The sequence below is a fragment of the Muntiacus reevesi genome, chromosome 2 (assembly GCF_963930625.1).
Source record: "Muntiacus reevesi chromosome 2, mMunRee1.1, whole genome shotgun sequence".
Classification (NCBI taxonomy): Eukaryota; Metazoa; Chordata; class Mammalia; order Artiodactyla; family Cervidae; genus Muntiacus; species Muntiacus reevesi.
Window position 1 is genome coordinate 205,472,601 of NC_089250.1, and position 20,891 is coordinate 205,493,491.

Sequence of the window (20,891 nt, forward strand, 5' to 3'; positions counted from 1 at the left end):
GAACTTGGGTATAGGATGCTGGGGGTGTCAGAGAAGGGGGACCAAGGGATGGGTGGATTGTCTGGGCCCAGAAAGGGAGCAGGAGTTGTGGATCTCTTCTGAACATTCAGGGAACCCACTCCGTCCTTCATTGTATATAGATAGCCAGGGAGATCTATCGATTAGCGTATATGGTATCTTTGTGTATGTGTACGTACGCGCGCTCAATTGTGCCCAAATACTCTTTGTGACCCCATGAACTGAAGCCTGCCAGTCTCCTCTGTCCACAGGATTTTCCAGGCACGAATGCTAGAGTGGGTTGCTATTTCCTACTCCGGGGGGTTTTCCCACCCAGGGATGGAAACTGCATCTCTTGAGTCTCCTGTTTGATAGATGATTTTTTACCACTGTACCACCTGGGAAGTCCATATGGTATCTTTACACGAATATATTTTTAAAAGGTGCCACCACAACCCCCAAGATAAATCATCTTGTTCAATGCCAAAAATCAAGTCAGTAGTAAACAAAATTTCTCCTACTTTCAGTCTCCCAATCTGATGTCAGTTTCTTTCCTGGTCCCTTAGACTTTGATCCCAGCCTGGACAGGAAGGAGGCCTGGGGACAGTGCTTATCCTGCTCTGGGTGTGAGTATGGCCAGTGAGTGTCCTTGGTCAAACTGGTGCCCTCTCTCTGCGGCCATTACAGGCTGGTCCCTGCTGTTGCCACATGCCCCCCTTGTTCTGCTGTGGAGAATGGACGTGAGGTCCCTGACACTAAGGCGATACCTACTACTTCTGCTTCAGGTGCTACCACATAGGCTGGAGGGGGGCTGAACACCAGACACTTCCTAAGGCTGCCAACTTGGTGGCCCCCAAGTCTACAGGTGCCAGTGTGGAAAGGAGGATCTGGTTCACTGTGACCTTTGGCTTTGTTTTGTCTTATAATTGTGAAAGGCCCTAGTAGTTGGAACTTGTAGTTCAGAATCAGTTCCTGAGGATCCTTCTAGAAATACTCTATAGCTTGCATTTGAGCACTTATGAGTAATTTGGCCTAAATGGGAGGATTCTAACCACACTGCTTTGCACTTTTTCATTTGACATTTTTTGGGATATTATCCAATGACATAGATTGATAAGCCTAATTTTTTTGAAAACTGTTGCCTAATATATTTTACAGTGGCTTTTAGTCCTTTGTAATGGACACAGAGGGTGTTCCCAGTCATCACACATTTTGCTGCACTGAACAATGTTTCATTTTCAGTTTTGTCACAGAGTTGGAAAAAGAAACTTGTGGTGTAAATTCTTTGAGGTGTATTTGCTGAATCAAAAAGTGTATGCTTTTTTTTTTTTTTTGGCTGTGCTGCATGGCTTGTGGGATCTTAGTTCTGCAGTCAGGGATCAAACCCATGCCCTCTGCGTTGGAAGTGAGGGGTCTTAACCACTGAACCGACAGGGAAGTTCTTTTACTTTTTAAAAAATGTGTTTGCTTGCTTCTTTTTTCCTCTTCCAGTTTTACTGAGATATGACATACAGCACTGTGTTTAAGGTGTACAGCATAATGATCACGTACATCACAAGGCATTTAACTTTTGATAAACATCAAATTGTCTTTCCAAGAGGTTGTACCAGTTTACACTGTAGGGCCTCATTTTTGTTTTTCCATTTTTGGTCTTTGAAAAATTACTTTAGTGTCAAATACATCACCTCCACTATTTTTAAAAATATATATTGCACAGGAATTTAGGATTTTCAAGTTCTGTTAAAAATATCATTTTGAATGGCAATGAACTTAAAGATTAAACTGAGAATCAACAGCTTTTAATAGTATCTTTCCATTCAGGTACATGGTTATGTCTTCATTCAGTTAGGTCTTATATACTTCAGGATAGAGATACCATTTTTTTCATGTAGAATTGGTGTTTTTTGTGTGAGCTTTATTCCTTTGTAGTTTATGGGTTTTGTTGTTATTGAAAATGGGACTCCAAGTATATTTTCTAGTTTGTTATTGTAATTTACAGGAAATATTATAATAACTTTGGCCTTGGTTTATTATCTGTAAAAAGACAGAAGTAGAACTCTCAGTAAAAGGTTAAATAAGTATGGGCTAAAGAAAGGTAAACAGATTTGTTCATTGCAGGATTTATCAATGACTTTAATATACTTTGATCACCAAGAATTCCCAAGAAGGTACAGGAATTCCCGGTACTTACTTGACCATGGAACCCTTCGTCACAAGATATTCTGAAAACATATTTAGAGAAAACAATGCACCCAAAGACCCTTCTAATTTCTAACTTGTCAGTCCAGGGATCTCCACTAAACCTTCTCAGGTGCCCAAACTCCTCTGTTACTTACCCCCAACCAGAACACAGAAGACAACCCAGTGTCAAGTGAATGCTTTAATGAGTGGTGCTCAGAGGGAGCCAGGTCTCCCACCAACTGCTACCAGCCACCACTGTCCCCAGCTTTGTCAGGAAGATGAGCTAGCTGCCTGGGTGCAGAGATGGATCTGAAGTCTAAGAGTGAGCTGGGGCAAAGGAGGGTTCGGGAAGCACCTCATGGGGCAGGGTTCCCAGGAGTGTGGCAGAGGGGACCTGGACCTCAGGCTGGTCCCTCTTCAGGCATTCCTAGCAAAGCCACGAGGGGCTCGAGGGGCGTGGGGGCGCCAATGGGCACAGGGTGGGTGCGTTCGTGCTTGCGCAGGTCGCTGGCACTCAAGAAGGCCTTGGGGCAGTGGGGGCAGGTGTAGGGGCGCACGGAGCTGTGGGTGCGACTATGCTTGCGCAGCCCAGCCCGGTCTGAGAAGCTCTTGCCGCACTGGGTGCAGGGGAAGGGCCGGAGCTCTGGGTGGGAGCGCTCATGCCGTCGCAGCAGCGTCAGCGTGGAGAATGTCTCCTTGCACTCCCGGCACACAAACTGGGGTGGTTTCTCATCCACCTCCTCACCCCCCACCTCACCTGCCGCCCCCAAGGGACCAGGAGCCTCCCCAACCCCTGCATCTTGGCACTCCACGTGCTCCACCGTCATGCCCACCACTTGCCACTGAGTAGCCATCACACCACCCGATTCCGGGGGCAGCCCCAGCAGCCCAGCTGGAGGGTCTCCGAGTGCCGCCCCTGATGCCGGGGCGGCGGAGCCCTCGCCAGCCATGCTGACCGGCAGTGCCAGCCCCACCACCAGCTCCTGTGGCGGGGGAGCCCCTGTGGCGTCGCTGCTTCGATGGGTCCGTTCGTGCTTCCTCAGGCTGGACGAGACCACGAAGGACTTTCCGCAGGCATTGCAGTGGAAGGGGCGCTCACCCGAGTGCACCCGGCTGTGCTTAGTAAGGCTGGCTCGCTCGGCGAAGGCTCGCCCGCACTCCTCGCAGCGGAATGGCCGCTGGCCCGAGTGCACCAGCGCGTGCCGCTTGAGGTCCCAGGACGCCACGAATGTCTTGTCACACTGCAGGCACTTGAACGGCCGGTCGCCCGTGTGCACCCGCCGATGCATGGCCAGGTCGGCCGGCTGCCGAAAGTCCTTGCCGCACTTCTCGCAGCGGTAGGGCTTCACGCCCTCGTGTGCCCGCTGGTGGCGCCGGAAGCTTGAGGGGTCGGAGAACATGCGGCCACAGCGCGGGCAGAGGAAGGGCTTCTCGCCCGAGTGTGTGCGCTCGTGGCTCTGGTAGGAACTGAGCTGCGTAAAGCCCTTGCCACAGGCTGGACAGCGGTAGGGCTTCTGCGCCGCGTGGATGCGCTGGTGGCAAGTCAGCGAGGAAGAGCGGGAGAAGCTCTTCCCGCACTCTGAGCAGAGGAAGGGGCGCTCACCAGTGTGGGACCTGTGGGAGTGCGGAGACCGGGTGTGAAGGTGGCAGCCCATTGCCTGACCCCTGCTGCCTGTCTGCACTGTTGGTTAGGGCCCCCTCACCTCTCCAGGGCCTTGGTCTACTGGCCACAGAGCTGTACCCCAGAGTAAAAAGCCTTCAGGACAGGTGTAGGTTCCAGATCCATCACTGCATGCCCCAGACCCAGGCCCAACTCGCACCTCTTGCACTGGACCAAAGACCCTAGAAGCAGCCCAAATTCAAGCCCCATCCCCTTCCCTGTGCGCTAGGAACCCACTCCAATCATATGCCAGATCCCCTCCAGCTCCCATAGATCCTTCCGCTAGATCCGCTAGATCCGCTAGAACCACTCGCCTTCCATTGGTTCCTTCAGCTCTCTGGGACTCAATGCCTTTACCCAATTGGTGCACTCTTCCCAACCCCTTCAAAGGCCCCCACCCAGTCCACCTCCCTCACCGTTCATGGTTGCGAAGGTCCTTGAGCTCTGCATAGGCCTTGCCACAGCGCTCGCAGCTGTAGGGTCGCAAGCCTGCGTGGGTGCGCCGGTGCTTGCGGAACACCGAGGGGTCAGCGAAGCTCTTGCCACAGTCGGCGCAGGTGTAGGGCCTCTCGCCCGTGTGACCGCGCTGGTGGATCTTTAGCTTGGAGAGCGCGCCATAGGCCTTTGGGCAGTGCGCGCAGCGGAAGGGAAGCTCGCCAGCGTGCGAGGCCAGGTGCACACGCAGGCAAACGGGTTGCATGAAGCGGCGGCCGCACTCGGGGCAAGGGAAGGGCTTCTCGCCCGTGTGGCTGCGCCCATGGCTGCGCAGCTCTGGTGCTGTTTTGTAGGCCTTGGGGCACAGCGGGCAAGCATAGGGCCGAGGCTTGGCCGCTGCACCTGACACCTTGTCCCCGCTGGCATCTTCCGCTTTGGGGTCTGTCTCTGGGTTCAACTTCGCCTCGGCCATCTCCTCAGTGCAGTCTGCAGGCCCATGCGTGGCAGCATGGCGTGCTGCCCGGGGTGCATTTGGAAATGTCTTGGTACAGGACAGGCACTTATAGCGACGGCCAGAGCGCTTATAGCCGGGGGCTGGGGACCGGTCCTCCGGAGACTCTACCTCCATGGCCTCGATGGGCGGATCTTCTCTGCAAGAGAATCAAAGTTAGGAGCCACACCCCTTTCCGATTTCTCCAAGGACTCTCTCCTCACCAAAGCCCTCGGAGGCCTCAGAAGGAACTCAACTTATCTGCATGTCCCACCCGGGTGCGTGTCCTGTCTGTGCTCCTGTTGCCCCTCTGGTCCGTTCACTGATGAAAGGAGCTGGACTAGGTGACCTCAGAGGAGCCGACAGGGGAGGCTGGGATCATCCAAATGTTCACTGGCACTTCTCTCCCCAGCCTTTGGGCTTCTCCAAGCCCTGTGGCATTCCCAGAAGGCCCAGGCTCGGTCCATCTAACCATCTTCATGTTCTTAACCTCAGTGTCCAAGACCTGTGCCAGGCTGCAGGCACGGAGGCTACCCAGATGTGAGTCTGGCCTGAAGGTCTCTAAGTGCTCAGGAGAGACAGATATGGGTCCAGAGGAGGGCAGAGCCAGCGGGCTAAATGTGGTGACTGGCATCATCTGTCTGGAAGGGTAGGTCCCCAGCATGTGTATCTGGTCTTTCCCTTCTGGTTGGTTAGCGGTCAGAGGCAGCAACTGTTTGCACAGAATTCTGGCCCCGCACAGCTGTAAGATACTCCACCCCAGATAGGAATCCTGGTCCACCCTCTGTTCTGGAATGGCCCTTTGGTTCTTGCTGCCATAACTCTGGTAATGGGGAGTTCAGTCACTCTCCAAGTGGCTTGAGCCATTGCTAGCAGAACTTAGAAGCCTCTGTCTCCTACTCAATGTATCTGCTCTGGCCTGGCCTCCTGGGACACCCGGCTGGAGCCATGGCCCCTTCTTTTTCCATTCAGAGTCCAGACACCCTCCACCCAGCTGCTCCTGGGGATCATGGCTGGGAGGAAATAGGATTAATGGCTACATTAGTCTTAACACCAGCTCATCCTCCCTGGGGGATGAAGGGAAGAGGATTATAGCAGATCCACTTAAGGAGTGCTTGCAGCAGCTGCTGGGGGCAGCCAGGGATGGGGGGGCAAGGACAATACTATGGAGAGGGGAGGGGAGCCAGGTGTGCCCAGAAGGTGGACTGGGAGGTGAGAGGTCAGGATTCTCCTTTCTGGGCCTGTTTCCTCATCCGTATACCTCAGGGATTGGTGGCTTTAATTTATGACCCAGGGAGGATGCAGGAGTCTCTGAGGGTGAGTAGCAAGGGGTGCATCTTTAGAATCGGCATCCTTCTGCCTAGTGGCCCTGCCTCGGTTCCTGTCCCCTACCTGCACAGTCTAGTGTGCACAGGCAGCTGGAGTCTTCTCCCGAGGTGCCATGTAATGCTCGGTCCCCTACTCAGGAACTTCCCATGGCTTCCATCACATCACACAAGTTCCCAGATCCTTCCTGGCTGTTACGGATCTCACCGATCCTTCCTTTTGGAGCCTTACTTCCCCAAGGAAGCTCATCCTGCATCTCCCTTTGGTTTTTGACCCCCATCCTACACAGCTCTGTTCCACCCCCAGCTTGGTTTTGGTACTTTTCCGACTAAATCCTAGGACTGGAAGGTGAGTTAAGGGCTTGAGGCCCCACCTTCCCCAGGGCTGAATTCCACCTACAGTTTCCAAGGGATCTGCTTATCCCTGGATGAGGCTCTCACAACCTCCCTTCCAGATCATCTCTGGACAGTCTGACAGTCTCCTTAATAAAAATAAGAGCTCATATGTACAGAGTGCCTGCTAAATAACAGACAATATCCTAAGCTCTTTACTTGCATTAACTCACTTGAACTTCACGTGGGCACCAGGAGATAAGTTCTTATCATTAACCTTCTTTCTCAGATAAGGGATTGAGGCCCAGAGAAACAAGGTAGTTTTGTGGTTAAGTGCAGTCTCTGAAGTCAAACTGCCTGGCTTTGAATCTTAGCTTGCTCGCTTCCTAGCTGTACATTGACCCCGAGAAATGTACTTCCTGCTCCAGGACCTTGATTTTTCTCATCTGAAAAAAGGGAGGTAATAACAGGACTTACTTCTCAGGGTTGGGCAGGGCTGAATGAGATAATAATTACTGCCCTCAATTACTGAATCTTATCAGAGCCAGACACTTTGCTGCATGTGCTACCTTTTTCTCTCATAGCTTTCTGAGATCAGGATTATTTATTCTCATTTTATAGATGAATAAACTGAGGTTCTAGACTTCCCTGTGGTCCAGTGGTTAAGAATCCACCTGCCAATGCAGGGGACATGGGTTCTATCCCCAGCCTGGGAAGATCCCACATGCTCAGATCAACTAAGCCTGTGTGCCACAGCTATTGAGCTTGTGCCCCGCAACAAGAGAAGCCACCTCAATGAGAAGCCCATGTACCGCAACTAGAGAGTAGCCCCCAGTTGCCACAACTGGAGAAAGCCAGTGCAGGGCCACAAAGACCCAGCACAGCCAAAAATAATAAATAAATAAAATTTATTAAAAACAAAACTGAGGTTCCAAGAAGGTTAGTGATTAACCCATGATCACATAGCTAATAACTCATGCAGCAGACTTGAAATCCAGGTGTTTAATCTGCCTTGGGTTGTTGGGCCCTCCCAGACTTTGCTGCTTGGGTTAGCCCCATGGGGACCAGAACTCTTGAGCTCAGGTTACACCTTGGTCTTTTCACATCCCTGTATAATTGCCTGGAGACCAGAGCCAGCCCCCATTATGTTTCTGTCTCCCTCTCAGAGGGCTGGACCTGGGGGTTCTGAGCTTTGAGCCTCAACCTCCCCCTCTGAGCCAGAAAGCAGGTAGCTGGAGGGGTAAACCTGTCCTAAAGCACTTCCCAGGGAAAACGGGAGGGGAGCACCAGGCTGGTCCCAGAAGATATCAGCTCCAGCAGCAGTGGAGGGCCAGGTAGCCTAGGCCCTGTCTGAAACCCCACTATCAGCTCCTCACTTCGCTGTTCACAGAGGACTCTTCCACCCACCACTCCTTACAGTGATGACTCTATGAGCTCCCGGCATGAGAATAATCATCCAGGGAGCATGGGGTAGGATTCATAAACCTATTCTAAACATGTTTTCTGGGTCATCCCAACCAACATTTAACATTTAAGAACCAAAGACACATCCGTGGATCTTCAGAAGCTTCCAGGAGAGAGGCATTTTTAACATTTTTTTTTTTTTCTTCAGATGTGGAGATTAAGGCCTCCATAGCGAAAAAACTTACTCAAGGACATATAGCTAGTCAAGGGGCCCAGACTCAAACTCAAATCTGCAAGTCCCTGGGCTGGGCTCTTTCTCTACTGTTCTTCACACCAGATGCGAAGAGCTGACTCATTTGAAAAGACCCTGATGCTGGGAAAGATCGAAGTCAGGAGGAGAAGGGGACGACAGAGGATGAGATGGTGGGATGGCATCACCAACTCAATGGACATGAGTCTGAGTAAACTCCGGGAGTTGGTGATGGACAGGGAGGCCTGGTGGGCTGCAGTCCATGGGGTCACAAAGAGTCAGACACGACTGAGCAACTGAACTGAACTGGGCTGGGCTCTTTCTCTACTGTTCTTCATTTACTTAAGGTTTCTTAGCCAAACCATGAGATCTTCCAGGGCTCCCAAGACAAAGACCATGGCCAGCAAGGCCCTGAACTACCTAACTCCTGCCTATCCCATCTCCCACTCCCCTCTCCTTAGCTCACTAGGCTCCACCCACACAGGTTCCCCCTTTTCCACCCTCAAAGACCTAAATTCCTTCCAATCTCAGGGATTTCACACTAACCGTGTCCACTGCTAGAAACACTGTTCCCCAAGGATCTTTGTGTAGCTATCTCTTTGATTCCATTTGGGTCTCAGCTCCCTGTCACCTCCTTAAAGAGGGTTTTCCTGACATTTAAAAAAATTTTTTTTAAGTTTACTTGGCTGCACCAGGTGTTGTATGTGGCATGCAGGATCTTTAGTTGTGGCATTCGAACTCTTAGCTGTGGCACGTGGAATCTAGTTCCCTGACCAGGGATCGAACCTGGGTCCCCTGCATTGGGAGGACAGTCTTAGCCACTAGACCACCAGGGAAGCCCCTGACCACCTTTCTTAGTGCTATCTGCATCTCTGCTAATCACTCTTTGTTCCCCTCCTCTTTAATCTCCTTCATGTTGTTCATCTGGATAACATTTCTTGCAAATATACCAAGGGCCAGGTATCATTCTAAGCATTTTATGTGTACTACACAAGCTAAGCTTCACAACTTTCTAGGAGTTTGTTATGAATATGTGCAGGCATGAAAGAAAGGGTCATGTGAGAACTTAGAAGGTGGTCACATATATATTCCTAGAAGGGAGGTCTCACCAGGATCTGAATCAGCCAGCACCTTGATCTTGGACACCTAAACCTCCGAACCATGAGAAATAAACTTCCATTGTGCCCCCAGTCTGCTATCATTTGTTTGTTTGTTTTGGTTACAGTCAGACTTGGTAGAGTCTGTTATATAACAGACTTAGTATAGACTGAACAGACTACGTTAAGTAGTGTCTTCCCCATTTCTTTCATTTTACAGACAAGGATACTGAGGCACACAGAAGGGAAGTAATAAGTCATGGTCACAACCCATACTCAAAGCCAGGTGGTCTGCCTCCCAAACTTCAGCTCTCTGTCCCCTGATTATTGCTTTGCTAGCACTTACATATCTTATGGTTCAGTTGTTAATTCTGTCTTCAGTGCAAGCGTTTAGGCTGGCACAGAGCCAGGTACCTTTATTTTGTACCCTCTACAAATAGAACCACGCTTGGTGCCCCAAAATAAACTGAACAGATGAACCTCTGAGACAGTATCTGAACCCAGGTCTCTAGCTTCCACCTCCCCCGTAACAGGAGTTTGTACTGAATTTCTTTGCCTTTCCAAGTTCACAAGGTCCAAATATCCCAGTGGATTCACTGCTCTCATGTGGGAGCCTTATCTTTGTTTACTACTGGATTTAGGAGGGGGATGACTTCCTGCTGCCTGAAGACTCTTATCGCCAGGGATCCAGATATTTAATTCCCAGTTTAAGCTAGAACCCTGCGGGCAGGGACAGTAAAGAGCCACTTTTTTAATGTTCTCAGACCTCAGTCTCTCCACGTCTAAACAAGTAGTCACGAAAAGGCCTCACAGGCCATGAGGGATCCGGTGAGATGGCAGATGGGGAACTGTGAACCATGCAGAGATGAGAGCTAATCGTCTCCTAGGCATCCAATCTGGTCAGTCCACAACGTAATCCCAACTCACTTTTCCGGCCTCGCCTCTAGCGGCAGTGTGGCTCCCCCACCCCCGCCCGACAACAACCTCAGCTCCAGCTACAATTCTCAAACTTCCCCACCTAAATCCATCTCCATATGCAGTTCCCTCTGCTTTCTCCAGTGGGAAAACTCTTTTTGCATTCTTCAACTACCTGCTTCCCCAATGTCCTCAGGAAGACTTAACAGGCAGTAGAGGTAAGAGCGCCATGGCGCTCTGGGTCTCAGTTTCCTCATCAGTAAAATGGGGTCTCTAAGGCATGTGGGAGTTTTAATGGCGTTAGAGCCAAGAGCTGCGGAAACCCTGCGCTTCTTGCTCCCTGCAACTGTCTACGTGTCGGCGCTTCTGCCAGACAGACAATCCCACATGGCAGGGCCCTGGGCTGGCTCTTCTCAGGAAATGCCCTGGGAAAACGTGGCCTGGGAGAACACAGCAAAAAGGTGAACGAAGAATGACAGAATGAACAAATGAATGGACCGAAGGCCAGACCTTGGACAAAGGCCTGCAAGATGGCGTTCTCTAGGACCGCGGGAGGGGCGGCCAGGACCTCGACCGGGGCGGGGGGGCCGCCAGCGCCAGGGACCATGCTAGGCGGGCTGCGCGCCGGGGACAAAAGCCCGCAACATGGCGGGCTCTAGGACCCTCGGGTCCGCACGGCACTACGCGGGCAGCCGTGCCGCCTAAGCTCAGGCGTCTGCCGCTGCCGGCCCGCCGGGACAGCCGGCGGGTTCTAGGACCCGCTGGGCCTGGAGCCCGCCCGCGCCCTCCCGGGGCCGCACTCCTCCCGCCCCGCCCGCCCCGCTCGCGCCAGGCCAACCCCATCCGCCCTAGGCACCCAAAGGGAAACTGAGGCCTGCTCGGACTGCGTCTGCAATGGGGCTGCCCGAGGATCTCTGCATCTTCCCGCCGGCGTTTCCTACCTGAAGAGAGTTGGGCTGGTTCCGTGGCGTCAGCTGCAGCTCCTCTCACAGACAGAGCCCGGGACTCTGCCAGGGAGGGGCAGGCGCTAGGACCCAGCGGGGGGGGGGGGGGGGGAGTAAGAAGGGGAGGGACAGGAGGCGGGGCCGGCGAGCGGAAGTGGAAGAGAGCTTTCCCGGCAAGGGAGGAAGACAAAGTTCGCCGGAGCAGCCCCAAGAGAAGGTGGCGGAGAAACACCTTGCAAGGGGTCTCTCTGGGTGCTAATGACAAGGGATACGGGAATAGGTTTACGGGATGCACCGACTGTTGCTAGCGTGGCGCTAGATCACCGTGAACTAGAAGGTGGGAGGACAAAAAGGCCATGTCCAAAATTTGTAGTACCTAAATCTGCCTATATCCCACAACATTTGCCTTAATAGAAAGCAGTAAGTGACGCTCCCTCCATCTGGCTTGAGAAGTTTTTCAGGGAACCCCACAATAAGTGTCGCCCAAGTACTGAGGCCAGGATTGCAGAAGGCTTTTTCCCCCTCTTCTGCGCTCAGTCAATTTGCACCGGAACGGTTTTAGCGGATCTTCCCGGAAGTGTGGCTAAGGTTAGTGCAGAACAACGAGCTCTTTGACCTACGTGGGCGGGGTCGGAGTCGCGCGTTAGTTGCTTCTCTCCTAGCACCGGAAATGTGTCTGTGTATAACAGCTGCTTGGAGGCGGGACAGAAGCACTTTTAAGGCGGAAGTTTCGCGGGGAAGATTTTGAGGCTAGGACACTTCCTGTTTCCTAGTAACAATAGGAAGTGTCCGCGGAGCTGGGCGATAGACGGCTGGTTTGTGCCAGCTGCGCCCTTTTCCCTCTACCTCTCTCCTTTCCCCCCTCTCCTTTCCCTCTTTCCCTCCTCTTCCACTTCCTTGAGTCTTTGCAGAGTGTGCGTGTGTGGGAGGGCGAGAGCCCCCGCACAACCACCCTTTGGGGCGCGCGGCTGCAGTTAGGGTGAGGGTCCCATTGCGCAGGCGCACTCCCGTTCGCGGTCCCCAACGGACGCACCCGCGGCGGGAACGAGAAGGGGCCACCGGTGTGAGGTAGGGGTCCTAAGAGAAAACTGGCTGAGGAGATGAATGAGGCGAGAGGACCTCTTTGGTAGTTGATTGGGAGAGGAGACTCTTGAGCGAAGGGGCTTTGTGAGAAGTGAGAATTCTGGGAGCAGGTTCAGCAAGGAGGTTTAAAGTCGGAGATAGGAGTCATATTGGGGCCCCCAGGGGGGTAAGAGTCCGAGTCAGAGAAGGCCAAGGTGATGTAGGAAGCATGGGGGCCTGCTATGGAGTAAGGGCTTTGGAAGGAAGATTGAGTGAATGGGCTTCCTCGTGTGTCAACTGGAATAATAGAGGCCAGTGCAATGAGTTGTGAGAACTAGGTGACACAATGAATTTTCTTTATTTAGCACAGGGCCTAGCACATGGTAGTGCTTAGGTAGCACAAGTGGCTGTTGTCATCAATATTAGGAGAGAAGGTAGAAGGAAAAACGAAAAGAGATGGAGAAAAGTGATGAATAATGGGAAAGAAAAAGGTAAGGGGCGAAGTACCAGAAAGGAGATGGAATTTCCAAGATGGAAGATGGTTTGGAACCCGGGGAACCCAAGAGAGTCTTTTAGAAAGGAGATTTTGTGACCCTGAAAGGAATAGGGCAGAAGGGGGAACAAATCAGCCCTTTTCCCTGTAGGAGGCCTCTAACCTCACCTCTCAGGTCCTAGGCTGTCTATTGGAGAAAGGCTGCTTTTTCAGTGCGTCTCTATGAGAGTTGCTCTGTTTTGTCCGACTTTGTGACTCCACAGACTGTAGCCAACCATGCTTCTCTGCATGGGATTCTTCAGGCAGGAATACTGGAGTGGGTTGCCATTCCCTTCTCCAGGGAGCTTCCTGACCTAGGAGTCGAACCTGGGTCTCCTGCATTGCAGGCAGATTCTTTACTGTCTGAGCCACCAGGGAAGCCCCTTTCAGTGCCTCTAAGCTACTCTATTTAGCTGAGGAGTGAAAGATAGAGGATTGGACTTATCTTATTGAAGGTCCTAGGAGAGGTACAAGTTTCCTTTTAAAATGTCACATAAGATAGGTTGTTTGTTTCAGAATTATAGAGAGCAGAGGATTAGGGACAGTAAGATTTTTAGGACTTGGTCTGAAGACAGGATAATATGTTTGTGATTAGAGATGGAATGCAATCCTTTAGATGTTAGTTTCCTTATATATACTTCTAGACATGAGTTAGGCCTAGGAGAGCTTCCATATTTGGGGAGCCTGTATTCAGAGAAATTTTAAATGGTATTTCCAGAATAGATCTAGTAGAGAGCAGGTCCCTGGGCATTGCTACTTGGGGGTAACTGTGACCTCTGGTGAACTTGTTGCTCATAAAATCAAGAGGCAAAGTTAATTCAAGCCTTCCTTCTGACCACTGCCCCCTTTTCCTAGGCCTTGGACCCTCCATCAGAGGAAGATGCTGCTGCCATTTGCCTGCTCTTCCTGAACCTCCAGGTTTCTGCCACACTGCCCCATGGAGGACACGCTCACCTCACTCAGCTGCTCTGACTGTCAGCGCCACTTTCCTAGCCTCCCAGAACTGTTACGGCATCGAGAACTGCTCCATCCATCTTCCAGCCAGGGCAGCGAGGCCGACAGCATCCCTCGGCCCTACCGCTGTCAGCAGTGTGGGCGGGGCTATCGTCACCCAGGGAGCCTGGTCAATCACCGCCGGACCCACGAGACTGGCCTTTTCCCCTGTACCACCTGTGGCAAGGACTTTACCAACCCCATGGCGCTCAAGAGCCACATGAGGACTCATGCTCCTGAAGGCCGTCGGAGGCGCAGGCCTCCCCGCCCCAAGGAAGCCACTCCACGTCTCCAGGGGGAGACAGTGTCCACTAACTCCTGGGCCCAGAGGCTTGACCCTGGGGAAGGCTGGGAAAATCAGAAAAAACATATTGAAGAGACATCTGGTTGTGAGTCTGGGCCAGACCCTAGGGCAGCTCTGGGCACATGGGAAGATCCACCCACCAGACAAAGAGAAGGTTGGGAGAGTCAGCCTGATACTGAGGAGGGTGTAGAGGGCTGGGGTCCCACCACCAACTCTGCCAGAGACACTCCACTCCCCACCCCAGCCAGCAGTCTCCTTAGCAATTTGGAACAATATCTGGCTGAATCAGTAGTGAATTTTACCGGGGGCCAGGAGCCCACCCAGTCTGCTCCTGCTGAGGAGGAGCGGCGGTACAAGTGCAGTCAGTGTGGCAAGACGTACAAGCATGCTGGGAGCCTCACCAACCACCGCCAGAGCCACACCCTGGGCGTCTACCCTTGTGCTATCTGCTTCAAGGAGTTCTCTAATCTCATGGCTTTGAAGAATCACTCCAGACTCCATGCCCAGTATCGGCCTTACCAGTGTCCCCACTGCCCCCGTGCCTTCCGGCTCCCCCGAGAGCTGCTGGAACACCAGCAGTCCCATGAGGGTGAAAGTCAGGAGCAGCCGTGGGAAGAGAAAGGGATGCCCACCACCAATGGGCACACAGATGAGAGCAGCCAGGACCAGCTCCCTGGGACACAGATGCTGAATGGCTCAGGGGAGCTGAGCACATCTGGGGAGCTGGAAGACATCAGCCTGGAGGAGTACCGGCCTTTCCGCTGCGGAGACTGTGGCCGTACCTACCGCCATGCTGGGAGCCTCATCAACCATCGCAAGAGCCACCAGACAGGTGTCTATCCCTGCTCCATCTGTTCGAAGCAGCTGTTCAATGCAGCTGCCCTCAAAAACCATGTGCGGGCTCATCACAGGCCCCGGCAAGGAGCCGGAGAGGATGGGAAGCTATCAGTGCTGCCAGCTCCCCTGCCTCTGGCTGAGTCCACCCACAAAGAAACAGAGGCCCCCACCACCACCTTAGACCACCGCCCCTATAAGTGCAATGAGTGTGGTCGGGCTTACCGGCATCGGGGGAGCCTAGTGAATCACCGCCACAGCCATCGGACAGGAGAGTATCAGTGCTCTCTCTGTCCCCGCAAGTACCCCAACCTCATGGCCCTGCGCAACCACGTGCGGGTACACTGCAAGGCTGCTCGCCGCAGCACGGGCCCAGGGGCTGAGGGTCCCCCCAGCCACCTCAAGGTGGAGGTCCCACCTGACCCAGTGGGGCCAGAGACAACTCTACTTTCCGATCAAGGGCCTGGGTGCAAACATGAAGAGGGAGCCCCTGCTGTCCCCCCAGCAGCAGATCAGACCACACCACAGATATGTAGCATGTGTGGGATGCTCTTTGAAGACTCTGAGAGCCTTGAACATCACAACCGGACTCATGGGGATGGGGCACAGAGCAGGACCGAGGCCAGAGAGTCGCCTCCTCGAGTATTTGCTTGCCGAGACTGTGGCAAGAGCTATCGCCACTCAGGCAGCCTTATCAACCACCGGCAGACCCACCAAACGGGAGACTTCAGTTGTGGGGCCTGTGCCAAACATTTCCACACCATGGCTGCCATGAAGAACCACTTGCGTCGCCACAGTCGACGACGGAGCAGGCGGCACCGGAGGCGGGCTGGCAGTGCCGGCGGTGGGGGAGAAGCCAAACCCCAATCAGACGGGAACTGGGCCCCGGAGCCAGCGGACAGTGTGGGCCTGGGCTGTCCCCGAGACTCTTCCAGAGCAAGTCCGAGTGGAGTCAAAGGCAACATGGAAAGCAGTGGGGGCTGTTTGCAGGCTGCAGCCGAAAGGGACAACTGTGGGCTTGAGAGGAATGAGGCCTGTTTCCAGGGTGATAAAGAGAGCCGAGGCGCCGAGGAAGGACTGGAGAGGATGGAGGCCTGTTTCCTTGACAACGTGGACATCCCAGGCACTGAGGAAAGCAATGGAACTCGCTTCTGCGATGGCCTCCCTGGGGTGGAGGAAGACCAGAAACCAGTCCCTGGCCAGCCCAACTCCCCTTCCCGCTCTGCCAGCTCTGCGGGCTGGCCGGCTGAAGTCTCCCACACGTGTTCTGACTGTGGACATTCTTTCCCCCATGCCACTGGCCTGCTGAGCCACCGGCCCTGCCACCCACCGGGCATCTATCAGTGCTCCCTCTGCCCAAAGGAATTTGACTCCCTGCCTGCCCTTCGTAGCCACTTCCAGAACCACGGGCCCGGGGAGGCCGTCTCAACCCAGCCTTTCCTCTGTTGCCTCTGTGGCATGATCTTCCCTGGGCGGGCTGGCTACAGGCTTCACCGGCGCCAGGCTCATGACTCTGGCGTGACTGAGGGCTCGGAAGAGGAGGGGGAGGAGGAAGGAGCTGCAGGGGCAATCTCCACCCACAGCCCCCCACTGCAGCTCTCAGAAGCTGAGCTACTGAATCAGCTGCAGCGGGAGGTGGAAGCGCTGGACGGCGCTGGGTATGGCCATATTTGTGGCTGCTGTGGTCAGACCTACGATGACCTGGGGAGCCTGGAGCGTCACCACCAAAGCCGGAATTCCGGGAACGCCACTGATGAGGTTCCCAGTCTCATGCATCACCCAGCAGAGTCAGGTGATGCCACGGTGGTGGTGGCAGACGGTGTCTTTGAGGGCACGGTGACCTCTCTCCCTGCAGAGGGTGGGGACACAAAGCCGGGTGAGGGTGTAGGTGACACGCTTGCTGACAGCCTTTGCCGGCAGGGTGAGGAAAGTTCTCTTGAGACCCAGCCCCGCCCCTTCCGCTGCAACCAGTGCGGCAAGACCTATCGGCATGGGGGCAGCCTGGTGAACCACCGCAAGATCCACCAGACTGGGGAATTCGTCTGCCCTGTCTGCTCCCGCTGCTACCCCAACCTGGCTGCCTACCGCAATCACCTGCGAAACCACCCACGCTGCAAAGGCTCAGAGCCCCAGGTGGGGCCCGTCTCAGAGGCAAAAAGGAACAGTGAAGCCCAAACTCTGGCAGAGGAGGCCCTCGAGCAGGCTGAAGTGGAGAGGTTCCAGAAAGAACTTAAAGTCGAGCCCCTGGAGGAGGGGGCAAGAGTGAAAGAAGAGGCCTGGGAGGAGACGACTGTGAAGGGGGAGGAGATGGAGCCGAGGTTGGAGACGGCAGAGAAGGGCTGCCAGACAGAAGCCAGCTCTGAGCGGCCCTTCAGCTGCGAGGTGTGCGGCCGCTCCTACAAGCACGCCGGCAGCCTCATCAATCACCGGCAGAGCCACCAGACTGGCCACTTTGGCTGCCAGGCCTGCTCCAAAGGCTTCTCCAACCTCATGTCCCTCAAGAACCACCGGCGCATCCACGCCGATCCCCGGCGTTTCCGCTGTGCTGAGTGCGGGAAGGCCTTCCGCCTGCGGAAGCAGCTGGCCAGCCACCAGCGGGTCCACCTGGAGCGTGGTGGGGGTGGTGGCTCCCACAAGCTGTCCCGGGAAGATCGGCCCTTTCGCTGCGGGCAGTGCGGGCGGACCTACCGTCACGCAGGCAGCCTCCTGAACCACCGGCGCAGCCATGAGACAGGCCAGTACAGCTGTCCCACCTGCCCCAAGACCTACTCCAACCGCATGGCCCTGAGGGACCACCAGAGGCTGCACTCGGAGAGCCGCCGGCGGCGGGCCGGGCTGTCCCGGCGGGCAGCTGTGCGCTGTGCCCTCTGCAGTCGGGGCTTCCCTGGCCGGGGGTCCCTGGAACGGCACCTGCGAGAGCACGAGGAAGAGACCAGAGACCTGGGTCAGGGAGGCCCAGACGGCACAGAGGGTGGTCAGGGGAACCTCGCTGACAACCAGGGACTGGAGGACAGATCGGGTGGTACTGAGTTGGGACCTCAGCTGGAGGATGGAGCCACAAAGCCAGCAGAGCCAAGACAGAGCCCCATCAGGGCAGCGGGTTTAGAAGCCACAGAGCCAGCATCCTGGGGCATGGGGGAAGCAGATGGGTGGCGAGGAGACCAGGGACCAGAGAATCATGATGGAGATTGGGTTCCTGGGCGCCATGTACTGACCAAGCCAGAAGACGAGCCAGGGGACAGTGTTCCCAGAAGTCCTTGTCCCCTTGGCAACACCCAGCCCAATGGACCTAGTCTGACTCCGGTGGACAGCTGGGACAGTGGAGACCGTGGCCCTCAGCCCCAGCCAGAGAGCCACTCCTTTTCCTGCAGCCACTGTGGCAAGATCTCCTGCCAGTCAGAGGGCCCCTTGAACCACCATAGCACCCACAAGACTGACCGTCACTATTGCCTGCTCTGCTCCAAGGAGTTCTTGAATCCTGAGGCCCCTAAGAGCCACAGCCGCAACCACATAGCTGCCCAGACCTTCTCCTGCCCTGATTGTGGCGAGGCCTTTGAGTCCCACCATGAACTCGCCAGCCACCTGCAGTCTCATACCAGGGGCCTCAGTCAGGTGTCACCCCAGGTGGAGGCCAGAAGTCCCAAAGTGGGGGCTGAGGAGGAGGAGGTGGAACTCCCTGGTCAAGGGAAAGCCCCATCAGAACTCCCTGTGGCCCCAGGTGAGAATGTGGGGAGAGCTAATGGAGGCCAGGGTGTTGAGTCCGCGGTGGCTGAGCACGAGGAGCGGCCCTTCCGCTGTGCCCAGTGTGGGCGTTCCTACCGCCATGCCGGCAGCCTGTTGAACCACCAGAAGGCTCACACTACGGGACTCTACCCCTGCTCCCTCTGTCCCAAGCTTCTTCCCAACCTGCTGTCCCTTAAGAACCATGGCAGGACCCACACGGACCCCAAGCGCCACCGCTGCAGCATCTGTGGCAAGGCCTTTCGGACAGCAGCCCGGCTGGAGGGCCACGGGCGGGTCCACGCGCCCCGGGAGGGGCCGTTCTCCTGCCCCCACTGTCCCCGCCATTTCCGCCGTCGCATCAGCTTCCTGCAGCACGAGCAGCAGCACCAGGAAGAGTGGACAGTGGCCAGCTCCGGTACGGGGGCACCAACAGGCTTGGGCAGAGGGCCGAAGGGTCTTGGAGGAGGTGGGCACACAGTGGAGGGTAACCACTGGCCCCGTGGTGGGCAGGAAAGCAAGGAGTGAGAGGATCATGGGGATTCCAGGAGGCGGCCCAGGCTGGGATAGGGAGAAAGCTAGGTTGAGGATGCTGCCTTTAGAGCGGCTGAGATCTGACCACATGAGTCAGGTAAGTAGGGAGCATTGTGGGTTGGTGCGGTGCGGGGGTGGCAGGGTCGGAGCCAAGGCAGCTGCTCGGGCTCCCCTGTGTGCTAGGGCTCACAGCCTCTGGCTGTGTCGGAGCCAAAGAGAAATGGTCTTTCTGTCTGGGGAGGACTGGTAGCCAGCTACCATCTGGCTACTATAGATACTTCTGGAAACCCTTCTGATCCAGCCAGTTAAGTAATGATTTCCGGAGAAAAAGATAGTCTCAGTTCTGCTCTTTCTTAGAGTAGGCCAGGATCCCGGGAATGAGGACGGACCACAGGAGGCACCCCTGGACTGGACTGCTTTGTGGCTTCCATGCTGACTTGTTCTGGGAAACCAGGTCACTTGTTGGCACTCAGCACCCTGTCCCTCTTTCCCCATATCTTGTTTCTGCTCCCCCTCCTCTTTTCTTGGAAACTAGACCCTTGGCCCTTGCCCACCCATGTTGGTCCACGTCTCTTCTTCCCTTTATTCATCCTTCTCTCTGTGCTGTGCATTTCCTTTTTGGGATCCAACCAAACCACCCTTTCCACCTGCACACCCCCGTCCCCGCCAGCACACCTTTAACTGAAGGACTGAGTCACAGATAATTGTTTCTTTGAAGCCAGGCCCAGCTGTGGCAACAACAGTCATTAGCCTCTATCTCCCATCCTTTATCAGGGGAATCTTCATGGAAAGTCACCTCCGCCCAGACTTGTGGAGGAATGGGAGGGTCGGTTGTCTCTGCAAGTCACAGGCTCACTCTCCACCTCCTCTAGGAGCCTGTAGCCCTTATCCCAAGACCCCTTCCATCTAGTGCATGGGTGTCCCTGAGAGAGTGGATGATCCCCTTGACCAGGGATCATCAGGGCAGGAGGGGACAGTGGTGAGATTCCCCTGAGAGTGCTGACAATGTGCTTTTAAAAGATTTCATGTGCTCGCTTCGGCAGCACATATTACTAGAATAAGAGATTTTTTGTTGCCCCCAAGGGAATGAGCAAGGAGCTAATTAGCCAGGTCTGGGAAAATAATTGGGAATTCGCATACAGGACTGTGGGGTATGGCCTTCGGGGTAGGGAGCAGGGTACATGCTGTGTGGGGTTTGCCCCCTCAGTCACCTCCTCTCTCTCTCCCCAGGAACCCCAAAGGCACCAGCGGCGGGCAGAGGGGACTTGTCATTGCCTCCTCCACCCACCCCCACGGCCCCACTCCTGGACCCTTCACCCCAGTGGCCTGCAGACCTCAGCTTCTCCCTCTGAAGTTCCAGTCTCCAAAGATCAGAATATGGGGCGGGGGGGTGGGTGGGTGCAGGGCGAGTTGCAGGGAAAGGCTTGATCTCCTTGTTTTGCTCAGGAGTAGTTTGGGCGTCCCCAGCTCTTTTCTCCTCTCCTTCGAAGAGGACCCAGATCTGGCTTCTTTCCCAAGGAGGGGGTGAGATGTTCCTTCTGTCCTGTCCTTGAGGGACCTCCTTTGCCCCAGCTTTTGTCACCAGGTTCTTTCCTATGACCAGCCCCACCAAGAAACCCAGTGCCCGGCTTGGCCACGATGCTGGGCCACCCTTACCAGCCAGATTGCAACACCAGGGAGAGGCAGATTCAGAGAGCGCCCCCACAGGTGGAAATGTTGCCTGTGGATGGGGAGCCTTTTACTACAATTTGTAACTTATTTTCTAAAGTCTATTTTGTAACAATTTATTTAAGTTTTAAAAAACAGGAAAATTGCTCCCCCCAAAAAAAGAAATTTTCAAAGTACTTGGCTGGTGTCATTGGATCTGAAGGGATGAAGAAT

The 20,891-nt window shown here is 54.6% G+C and overlaps 2 protein-coding genes across 8 annotated transcripts in view; one reads left to right on the top strand and one right to left on the bottom strand.

Moving 5' to 3' along the window:
• ZNF646 (zinc finger protein 646) overlaps window positions 1-20,852 on the top strand; it is a 29,780-nt gene extending 8,928 nt beyond the window's left edge. Inside the window, exons 1-4 of one of the 7 annotated variants that reach the window (XM_065924694.1) lie at window positions 11,194-11,619; window positions 12,459-12,584; window positions 13,481-18,894; window positions 20,241-20,852. In XM_065924694.1, the coding sequence (XP_065780766.1) occupies window positions 13,563-18,894; window positions 20,241-20,362 (5,454 nt within the window). In that variant the 5' untranslated portion in view covers window positions 11,194-11,619; window positions 12,459-12,584; window positions 13,481-13,562 and the 3' untranslated portion in view covers window positions 20,363-20,852. Of the gene's footprint in view, window positions 1-11,193; window positions 11,620-11,836; window positions 12,100-12,458; window positions 12,585-13,480; window positions 18,895-20,240 lie in introns of those variants that run through there. The other 6 variants (XM_065924697.1, XM_065924693.1, XM_065924696.1 and 3 more) reach the window with 6 other exon arrangements.
• Window positions 567-11,116, bottom strand: ZNF668 (zinc finger protein 668). The gene is made up of 3 exons (XM_065924701.1): window positions 11,029-11,116; window positions 4,255-4,923; window positions 567-3,792 (listed from the first exon to the last, which is right to left on the bottom strand). Exons 2-3 carry the CDS (start codon window positions 4,899-4,901, stop codon window positions 2,580-2,582), a joined length of 1,860 nt encoding a protein of 619 aa, XP_065780773.1. The 5' UTR covers window positions 4,902-4,923; window positions 11,029-11,116; the 3' UTR covers window positions 567-2,579.
• Window positions 20,853-20,891: the final 39 nt, after the last annotated feature.

Excerpts from the sequence above, each read along its gene's own strand:
- ZNF668 (XM_065924701.1), bottom strand. The coding sequence starts at position 4,901 with ATGGAGGTAGAGTCTCCGGAGGACCGGTCCCCAGCCCCCGGCTATAAG. Across the intron at positions 3,793-4,254 it reads GACCTTCGCAACCATGAACG|GTCCCACACTGGTGAGCGCC; the intron begins GTGAGGGAGGTG and ends GCACTCCCACAG.